The sequence below is a fragment of the Lotus japonicus genome, chromosome 3 (genome assembly GCF_012489685.1).
Source record: "Lotus japonicus ecotype B-129 chromosome 3, LjGifu_v1.2".
NCBI classification, from domain to species: Eukaryota; Viridiplantae; Streptophyta; class Magnoliopsida; order Fabales; family Fabaceae; genus Lotus; species Lotus japonicus.
In genome coordinates this window covers 31,790,482-31,801,244 of record NC_080043.1, presented here as the reverse complement: position 1 = coordinate 31,801,244, position 10,763 = coordinate 31,790,482, and the positions used below count along the sequence as shown (strand labels likewise).

At 36.0% G+C, this 10,763-nt stretch overlaps 1 protein-coding gene across 4 annotated transcripts; it reads left to right on the top strand.

The window, feature by feature from the left end:
• The first annotated feature begins 1,524 nt into the window (after window positions 1-1,524).
• Window positions 1,525-10,344, top strand: LOC130749341 (disease resistance protein RUN1-like). 4 transcript variants are annotated; one of them, XR_009022895.1, is made up of 9 exons: window positions 1,525-1,842; window positions 1,959-2,419; window positions 4,830-5,940; window positions 6,213-6,491; window positions 7,056-7,886; window positions 8,630-9,076; window positions 9,177-9,305; window positions 9,411-9,479; window positions 9,813-9,877. XR_009022895.1 is itself a non-coding variant. In XM_057602683.1 (8 exons), the coding sequence occupies exons 1-7, from the start codon at window positions 1,744-1,746 to the stop codon at window positions 9,447-9,449; spliced, it is 3,267 nt and encodes a 1,088-aa protein (XP_057458666.1). In that variant the 5' UTR covers window positions 1,525-1,743; the 3' UTR covers window positions 9,450-9,479; window positions 9,813-10,344. The 4 variants fall into 4 exon arrangements, 3 of the variants coding, with proteins under 3 accessions (XP_057458666.1, XP_057458665.1, XP_057458664.1); XM_057602683.1 differs by lacking the exon at window positions 9,177-9,305 and having other exon boundaries at window positions 9,813-10,344; XM_057602682.1 differs by lacking the exon at window positions 9,177-9,305 and having other exon boundaries at window positions 1,527-1,842; window positions 6,231-6,491; window positions 9,337-9,479; window positions 9,813-10,344.
• The last annotated feature ends 419 nt before the right edge of the window (window positions 10,345-10,763 follow it).

The following is a 10,763-nucleotide window of genomic DNA, read 5'->3' as shown; positions in this document are numbered from 1 at the left end:
TGGGACATTGCTGTACAGGTCTTCCAGTGAATTTGGGCAATTTGGAAGGCACGAAATGAGTGTTTTTTAAACAACACCCAACCCCAACCCACTGATTCGATGGATACAACCATGAAAAGCTTCTCAGATTGGGCAGCAACACAAGACCAAACTGAGACATTGGTAAGGGAGGATCTATGGACAACATCGTCGAATGGATGGATAAAATTCAACATAGATGCAGGATGGACAAGGGAGAGCTCGAAAGGTTTTGGTTTTGTGGCTAGAGACACAAGAGACAATTTAATGGTGGCAGGAGCACAGTTGGAAGAGAAAAGATCGAATCCGCTTTTAGCAGAAGCAATGACTTTGAGATGGAGCTTAATGATAGTAAAGGAGATAGGTATGGATATTGTAATTTTTGAATCAAACTCTCTATCACTCTCTCTCTCTCTCTCTCTATCACCAATGCAATGAGAACTGACTCAATTGTTTGAACTATCCAGACTCTGTCATACAGAACTGCAAGGCCTTAGCTAGATCTTTTCCTTCTATCTCTTTCTCACATGTAAGGCGCAAAGCAAATTTCCCTGCCATATTTTAGACTCTGTTGCTTGCAAATATCACTCTAAAGTTTGGTGGAATGATGCCCTAACTGATATTGTGCAAGTCTTGCTCGTAGACTCAACTTTTTTGAATTAATATATTGGAGCATTGAACTTTAAAAAAAAAAGTAGTATTTACCTTAAATAATTTGATAATAATCCATTGAATTACTTAATACGAGCACCACATCCAAAAAAAATTCAAGGTAACACAAAATTAGCTAAAAAAGTTTGAACCAATGTCATTAGAAATGCGCTTAAACGAGTACGTTGCCGACATTTCTCCACATTAAAACCACTGAATGTTTATCTTGGAACATCTCCATTGCTAGTTCTTAATTATTAATTCTTAGCACTATTCATGTGGGTCCGTACTGCCACTTGTGCTCTAAGCAACTCTTAAGCAACATTTCGCTTCAACCACAAGTTCTTAACTTTGAGTTCTTAACACTATTCATCTGGTCTCACCATACCACATTATTTATACTTTTTATTTTCATAAAGTAATAAAACAAAACTCATAAAGTAATAAAGTAATTTAGATAAGAGTAAGAAAAATATTTTTTTTGCTAAGAACTCATAAAGTAAAGTTACTTATATAAGAACTAACTTTTATTTACAAGAATTAAGAATTCTACGTCAACCATCTCTAATGCTTAAGGAGTTGATTCTTAATTTTTAGCTTAAGAACTCACTTCTAAAAACTAGCAATTGTATACGCTCTTATCTATTAACAAAGTAGTGTTCTTTCCTACCGTATGGGCGAGTGTGTCTTTTAAGATGATGTGACTCTTATGTCGTGTATAATTTAAAGGGGTTTGATTTAGGCATAAAGACAAAAACCATGCAATTAATTAAAGGTGAGTGACTAAAGTCAATAATAGAGGGAATCAAAAAGTGAGCCTTTAAAATTTAAAAATGGTGTGGAAACCCTCTTGACTGAAGTGGATGATGTTATGACGTGGCTTCCATTACTTGAAAGTGGAAACTGGTAACCCTCTTGTAAAAAGTGCTGCACACTCTCTCTGCTGTACAATCTCTCCATGTTCCCATATTTGCAGTTCCCCTCGCCGCACAGCTACTCTCTCCATCGCTAAACTCGTCCTCGACTTCCATCTCCGCCATCCTCTCTGGCAGCCTTAGCTCTCCGATTTCCGTCATGGACACGCAGACTGAGGAAGCTGTCCGCCGAGCGGCACTCTCCGCCATCACAATCCAAACGGCCTTCCGTTATGCCACCATGCGCTCCAAGCGCTCCGTATGCTTTTCTCTACCTTTTTGTTATTTAGTAAAAAAAGTATTTTGATATTTTATGTCAATAGCATAATTTTGTTATATCTAAGCACTCTTTGATATTTTATTTTCCAATTTTAGGAAAAGATCTATGATGTGTTTTTGAGTTTTAGAGGAGAAGACAGTCGCGCAAAGTTCATTTCACATCTCTATGCCGCCCTCCAAAATGCTGGGGTTTATGTTTTCAGAGACAATGATGAGATTGAACGGGGAGATGGGATCTCATCCTCACTATTGCGAGCTATCAGCAAATCTAGAATTTGTATAGTGGTTTTGTCAAAACATTATGCTAATTCAAAGTGGTGTATGCGAGAGTTGGTTGCAATAATGGAACAACGCATAACCACAGGCCTGGTGGTTGTTCCGGTGTTCTATGAGGTAGATCCCTCAGATGTGCGTCATCAGACAGGTGAGTTTGGAAAAGCTTTTGAAGATCTTATGACAAAGACATCACTATCACTGCATCAAGTCATAATGAACAATTGGAGGACAGCACTCCTTGAAGTTGGTGGCATAGCAGGTATCGTCATCATAAATTCCAGGTAATAAATTAATTTGAATTTCGAATCTATATACTAATTTTGAAATTTATAATACAAATATAAAATATTACTAGTTTGAATTAGAAAATTTATTGTTTTGCTTTGACTTCGTAACTTTCAAAATAAAGATTAAAAATTTAAAGTTCTAAATTTAAATGGTTTTGAAGAATCTCTTTTGATGCTAATCCTATGATTCTGCCACTGCCATTTTTATGTGTTCTACTGGTCTACTCAAATGGCTTTTGTTTTTGGGACGTACCTTGTGTAGGGGTTTATGCCATAAGTTTGGTAAGAGTGTTGTGTTTTGCTCTTTGTATGTTGTTCATGTCTATTCAACTAAGCATATTGTGAATTAGATATTTTAGGTTGAGAGGGTTATATGGTGTCATGTTGTTTTTTGGGTATTGTTCTTGTAATTTTAATAAATGTTGTACCGACAGATCTAAGATTGCTGCCCCTTTCCCCACCCATTTTTAACCCCAAGCTTTGGTAGGTGAAAAAAGAAGTTCTCCACTTTTCTTCATCTTACTCTCCTAAGTCAACGCTAACCTAAAAACTAGTTCTACCTTTTTGGTAGAGGACTATGATAACCAACTCACAATAGAACCGTGTGTGGAAGGCGAACTTATTTGCATAGGCCAAACGGCCGAGGCTGCTATTGAGTTCATTTTCATGTACATGACTGTATTTGACAAACGACATGTTCAATTTCCCATTTCTTTTTTCAAATGTTCTATCATTTGTGTCCTTGACGTCGCTCCATCCCAGCTGCATCCAAATAGTTGGGCTTTTGTGGAAGTCTTTTCTATACTCTGCAATCACTTTAATATATCTCCCACTGCCAATATCTTTTTCTCCTTCAAAGTTGGTCTTGGTTTACGGTTTAAGGTCGGGTGGGTTGCCGTCAAAAGTATTCAAGGGTGAAGTATCGGGTGAAGTATCTTCACACTTTACCTCCAATCTTACGAAAAATTTGAATATAAGTTCTTCTTTTGCGAGAGCAATGAAGTTATTCCCTCGTCCTTCTATTTTTAAAATCCAATAGGACCCTTCTTGATTTATACCAACCGACTTTTATGCCAAAATTAGTGAGGCTTTTTGCTTGGTTTAAATCAATTCTCCTTGTTCAAATTCTTTCAAGGCCTTGGCTTGAATTCTTTCAAGGCTTTGGGGCTCGGTTTAGACAAGCGTGGGCTTAGCATTGCTAAGGCTCAAGTGCTTGGCTCTTAGGCCAGCGGAAAATTGTTCAATTATAAATATTCCTATTTAAAAAATATTAAACTTGGAGAATATAGGGGAATGTTGTCAAAAAGCGTGCCATGTTCGCAAGAAAAAGACATGTCCAAGAAACGATAAAACTTCAACTAAATGATCTTGCTTCCCCCCGGATCTAATCTTCTTCTGCTATTATTGTCTTCAAACCAAGTACTCCTTGTCTCCAATGTGGGCACTGATGTTCACAAAGTGAAACCTAGAAGTCCGAGAGAGAACCAGCGAGAACCAAGGATGCAAGTTTTACAGGGCCCACGGGGGTCACCAATGTGCACAAGCGACTCAAACTCAACCCTAGGATGCAAGTGACCATACATTCTCAAATGTATACTCTCCTTCATATGTGTCAAACAACCAATTATCCCAAAAGCTTAAGCTGTTGGGTAAGGGTCAAACGAATGATTTTATATTATATTCTAACACACCCCCTCACGCAACAGCCCTTTAGGCTTGAAGTGTGTATAAATGCATAGGCCCACCTACCATGTGCTTAAATTCCACTTTTTTAATTAGAAAGTGAGGGGTGCAAGGATCGAACTCTAGACCGCTAAGTCGTAGAGGCTGTGATACCATGTCAAGTAACTAATTATCCCAAAAGTTTAAGCTGTTGGGTAAGGGTCAAATGAATAATTTTATATTATATTATAACAATATGCCCGCTGTCTCTTTATGGGCATACAATCATTCCATAATTACATTCTATACTTATTTGTCCGTTATTGCGTCGCCTTCTTGATCTTTTGATCCTAATCACGGGCGCTGTTGTAGGCCTTCCTTTGTTGTCACTCAATTGGTCTACCCTCGTTATGCGTCATAATGATCAATGCTTGTTAAGGAAAAAGACCGATCCTCATGGATGATCTGTCTCTCTCCTCAATGTGCCAAATATGACCAACCAGATCTCAGTTGGGTCCAACCAGTCCTGGGAGAATTCTTAACTAGTTAATAGGTGCATACTTGGGGACCGTTAAAAATGTTTAACTTTCTTAAATGAATTTTACTATATATGTGAGCGCCCGTGCGGATGCGGGTGCGTGTGTGTGCTCAGTTTATTTTCTTCTTCTCTTGATCTCACCACAGTTTGTAAAATGGTATTATATTTGTTTGCGCGTACTTATTCTAGGTTCATATTTTACAGAAATGAAAGTGAGGATATCACGAAAGTAGTTGAAGATGTTGCCGATTTGCTAGGCAAGACAGACTTATTTGTTGCTGAGCATCCAGTGGGGGTAGAAGCTCGCATTCAAGATGTAATTCGACTATTGAAAAGCCAACAATCCAAAGATCCTCTACTACTTGGGATATGGGGGATGGGAGGGTTGGGTAAAACAACCATTGCCAAAGCCGTGTATAATCAAATTCGTCGTGATTTTGAGGCTAAGAGCTTCCTCCTAAATGTTAGGGAAGTTTGCGAACAAAATAATGGCATAGTTACTTTACAACTGAAACTTCTTTCTGATATCTACAAAACCACCAAGACAAAGATAGATAATGTTGAATCAGGAAAAGTTGAATTGAAGAGAAGACTTAGCCAAAAGAAAGTATTTCTTGTGCTGGACGATGTCAATAAATTGGACCAACTGAGGGCTTTGTGTGGAAGTTGTGAATGGTTTGGCCAAGGAAGTAGAATTATCATCACAACAAGAGATGTAAATATAGTTCAAAAGGAGTTTGGAGTTGAAGTTGTATATAGAATAAAAGAGATGGACAACAAGGAATCTCTTGAGCTTTTTAGTTGGCATGCATTTAAGCAACCAAGTCCTGAAGATGGTTTCGCTGATCTTTCTAGCGATGTAGTTAAATACTGCGGTGGGTTGCCGCTAGCTCTTCAAGTAATTGGGTCCTTTTTGTTGACTAGGAGGAGGATAACAGAGTGGAAGAGTGTACTGGAGAAACTCAAAATGATTCCCAATAATGAAGTGATGGAGAAGCTTAGAATAAGTTTTGATGGTTTAAGTGATGATGATATTAAAGAAATATTCCTTGATATAGCTTTCTTCTTTATTGGGATGGACCAAAATGATGTGATTGAGATATTAAATGACTGTGGGAATTTTACAGAAATTGGAATAAGTGTCCTCGTACAACAATGCCTTGTAACTATTGATAGGAAGAACAGGATCGGAATGCATGATTTGCTACGAGACATGGGAAAAGAAATTGTCCGCAAGAGATCAGCAGAAGGGGGCAAGGAGCCTAGTAGATTATGGCGTTATGAGGATGTGCACCGTGTATTATCAAAATACACTGTAAGAACTTATTGCATCTATTGTTTTTGTTTCTAAACTATCTAAAGTCAGATTGCTAAGTGAATTCAGTTGTTACCAACACTCAGTTGCCTGTCTTGTTTATCTCAATAATTGTGAAAATAATCTTTGCTTGTGAATCGTTTTGTGTTCCATGGTTTCTAGTAACAGATTATGGGCTTCAAACCTTACAGTTGTAGTCAGTGGATTTTTAACTACCATTTACCTACGTTATGTGATTCATTTTTTTTTTTTCTGTTGATTTTGTCTCATAGAGAACAGTGGATGTTCAGGGACTGACTTTGAAGTGTCCAGAAATGGATACAACTTATAATTTGGATGCCCAAGAATTTGAGAAGATGGATAAACTTAGATTGCTTCAACTTGCTGGCGCACAACTTAATGGAGATTATAAGTATCTTTCAAGAGATCTTAGATGGCTTTGCTGGCATAGATTTCCTTTAAAATATACACCACCAGACTTTCATCAACAAAGTTTAGTTGCCATTGACTTCAAATATTCCAATCTGGTACAAGTTTGGAAGAAGTCCCAGGTACGAGTTATAATTCTTTAAAAGATAGAGTTTGAATAGTAATAGTGCATGTTGATGCAACAAATTTTACCGTCCCATGTGATACTTCGACTTTATTAACTACGCTTTAAAAAAATGTTATGTGATGATTTGAAAATTTGATAAGCTTGTTGGAAAATGGGATTCCAGGCCAAAATTATGATTATGTTTTCACACAGTCACTGATTGTAAATATCTCTCTTTGAAGTAGTTAGATAAATATTAAGATGAAACATGTCATTCAAAATTTCGAATGTACAGATCATCATTTTTATTCCCAAAAGATAACATTTAGTATCAAGATGAATTACATCATTTTCTTCCCGAAAACGAAAATTGTTCTTGATGTTAAATATGGTCTACACTGATTAATTTTTTCCTAGGGAGGAAAACAATAATATCTGTATTAATTGCAGTGACTAAAATGAGCAATACACATATCTTACATGGACATTTTAAACCGACTTTTGTGTGATATTTTTTCTTTTTCGTCTATTTTCCTTTGCTGCTTTCTCTAACATAGGTTTTCAAATCTCTTTGTGCCAGATGCTGATGAAGCTGAAATTTCTCAATCTTAGTCATTCTCCAAACTTAAGACAAACTCCAGACTTTTCAAACTTACCAAATCTTGAAAAGTTAGTACTGAAAGATTGTACTAGTTTGTCTTCGATTTCTCATACAATTGGAAATCTCAATGAACTGCTTCTTATAAACTTGAAAAACTGTACAAGCCTTCGTCAACTTCCAAGAAGCATCTATAAGTTGAAGTCATTAAAAACACTCATTTTGTCTGGGTGTTCAAAAATTGACAAGTTGGAAGAGGATATGGAACAAATGGTATCTTTAACCACCTTGGTTGCAGATAACACTGGTATAACAAGAGTTCCCTTTGCTGTAGTGAGATCAAAAAGCATTGGATATATATCTCTGTGCGGCTATGAAGGATTCTCACGAGATGTATTTCCTTCAATTATACAGTCTTGGCTGTCTCCAGCTAATAATGCTTTATCCCAAGTTCAAACATCTGTTGTGGGTATGTCATGTCTTGATCTATTGGATGAACAGAACAGTAGTTTCTATGGTCTATTATATGCTCTAAAAGATCTTCAGAAGCTTCAACGCCTATGGGTGAAGTGTGACTCAGATGTTCAGCTGAATCAAAGTATAGAGAGGATTTTGGATACCTTAAATACCACAATTTGTGGGGAATTAGAAGCAACCCCAAGCACATCTCAAGTCTCAGCCAATAAGTCCACTTTAGTTGATTGGCACAACCAAGTTCGCATTTCAAGGTCAAAAAAATCATTGACATCTCTTCTGATACAAATGGGAATGAACTGCAGTGTTGCTGATACTCTTAAAGAAAGCATTTTACAGGTTCTCTCTCTCCACTTTACACACACACCACCTTTACCTGATTAAAGTAAGTATATGGAACTAGGGTTGCCTTATTAATGTTTTAAGTTTGAGAAATGCTAGCCTTTACACACACACCACCACCTTGAGAGTTGGTTAGACATCACATTAGTTTTTAATTTAGATTAACTCTTGTGATAATTGATGTTTTAACATTGGTATTAAAAAGTAATTATACATCAAAACTTTATACTTACAAATGGGCATATGTAAAAGACTTGGGGCTTGTATGATTTTGTCTGTTTTGTACATTTAAATACTATTTTATAAAACTTGTTTTACAGAAGAAGAAAAGAAAAACCGGTTGAAGTTTGAACAAGATGTTTTGCAAAGCGTAAAGAAATGTGACTTGATAACTAAGAACAAAAACTGAAAACATCTGAGATGCTTTGAGATTATAGTTTAAAAACTGTAAGTAGAACTATTTATAAGAAGAGTTTTTTGAAGCAGTCTATATCAAACAAGTTTTTTCTCATTTTCTATTTTTAAAAAATAAATTGTTCAAAGAGACCCTTGCTATTTTTAAGTACAATATGAAATTTTTTTATTTCCTGAAGATGTCATAGAGTACAAGTTAAATTTACAAGAAAATAGGTAATTATGTTTTACGGAAAATATGTGTTTAACATTTAAATTAAATAATTTTAGTATCAAGATATTGAATATTTTTATTTTTTATATATGTGTGCATGTTCATTGAACAGAAAATGTCTCCCATCGAGTTTGGTTTACTTCCGAATAACAACTATCCTGATTGGCTAACATTCAATAGTGAATGTTCTTCTGTGATTTTCAAAGTCCCTCAAGTGGATGGGCGCAACTTGAGGGCAATAATGTGCATTGTTTATTCTTCTTCCCCAGACAAAATCACATCAGAAGGCCTGAAAAATGTGATGTTGATAAATTACACAAAAAACACCATTCAGCTCTATAAGAAAGATGCATTTGACTCCTTCGATGAAGAGGAGTGGCAGAAAGTAGTATCAAATATAGAACCGGGTAACAAAGTGAAGGTGGTTTTTGTTTTTTATAACGGTTTCGCTGTGAAGAATACAACAGTTTATCTCATATATGATGAACCAATTGACAAAAAGGCAGAGCACTACCATGAGCCAGATAAGAATGCTGTTGTTTCCAGCGGTGATGAAAATGTAAGTAATAATAGTCTGAGATTTTGCACATTCGAAATGAATGGTTGTTCATATTGTTATCAAAGCAGAATTTCAGTACTGAATTGGAACTGTAAAACAGTTGTGCATGTATCCATCTGGTCATGTATGTTGGACACACTGAACTGCTTCAACTGCTAGAATGGATAAAAAACTTTGCACATTTGGACTTTAAGTTTATTTCTTCAAATAGCATTATTCCATTCACGAGGTCATCCCTTTCTCTTTGTTTATGGTTTTAGATATTTGGTAGACTCTTCTTCATACTCCCTTCCCTAGTTAGAGCCGTTCTAACTTCACAGCCTTTCTGGTTCAGTCTGGCTGGTATCTTGATCGGGTCTCGCTGCTTTTCTGATCGGCGAAGGAGTTATAAACCCATTTTAAGGTTTGAACCCATTTCTTTTGCGTCCACAAAATATTTGTATGTTAAAATTAACTTTTTGCTGTTTATGATATCCTTTGAAGTTTTCCTAAGAAGTTATCCATGCTCAGTAAAAGGCTATCATTCATTTAATATATGTTGAACATCAGTCCTTCCTTTGGGTTTATATTTGGTCCATCTGAACCATAACTCTGAATCTAGGTCCTGATTACTCATTTCCCTATGAAGTTCATGATTGCATGTTTATTCTTCATAATGAAGCTTTGTTTCAATATTGATTTGATTGCTTATATTTGAGATACAACTTCTGCTATTTTATTGCTCTGTCTGAAATAGGGAAGTATCATCCGAGAGCGACCAAGGATCCAATAATCAAGTAGTAAGAGAAGCAACTCTCTCAGGTGATGTACATGATGATATGAAAAGGTGGGATGGAAAAAAGGAATAAACCATTCCAATATCGATGGGTTGGTGCAAATCTTGAGGCTCAAGGAATCAATTCTGAGCATTTCAAATTTCTGGAAGTCTTTAGACGAATTTCCAAAGCTAGAGGAGCAAAAATTGATTGAAGACAAGAGCCACAAGAATGGAGGTAAAAGCTGAAAAATATGTATTATTCTTCAGAGCCAAACTAATCCAAGGTGGAGCGCCTTTCTTCGTTCTTCATGTCAATTTATGTGTTGATTGGCAATGGTTTTTATGTTACTAGTTATAGTTTGTGTTTTACATTCCGCTGTGTTTCAAGTCCACATATGCTGTAATTATTTTAAAGGAAAACTCAAAAGTATTGTTGGTATGTTGAATATGTTATTTTTAAGTGATGCTTTAACAATTTGACTATTGTAGGAACTTTATATATGTCCTAGTAGCAATTAGACTGTGATATTGTAGTCATATTAAGGAGATTCATATTGACATAGGACTTACTTTTATTTCTAGAGAAATGAAAGTGAGAGGATACGATCATTTTGATATTTGTTTAGAGTACGGTGATGGATTTTTTTGTAAGCACTTCAATTTTGGTGGAAAAGAGGTGTAAAAAGGATAGATAGAATGAAAGAGAAAAGGAAAAGAGGATAAGTGAGGGAAATAATGTGAGTGTAACTCGAACAAAAGTTCGACCCAATCCATTGTAAGTTTTGTTTCTTTTTCATCATAATTGCTTGGTACCCTACATAGAAGCAACTATCTAAAAGCATCTCCAATGCTAGCTCTTAATTCTTAGTTCTTAGCGCTATTCATGTGGGCCCATACTGTCACATGTGCTTAAGCAACTCTCAAACAATT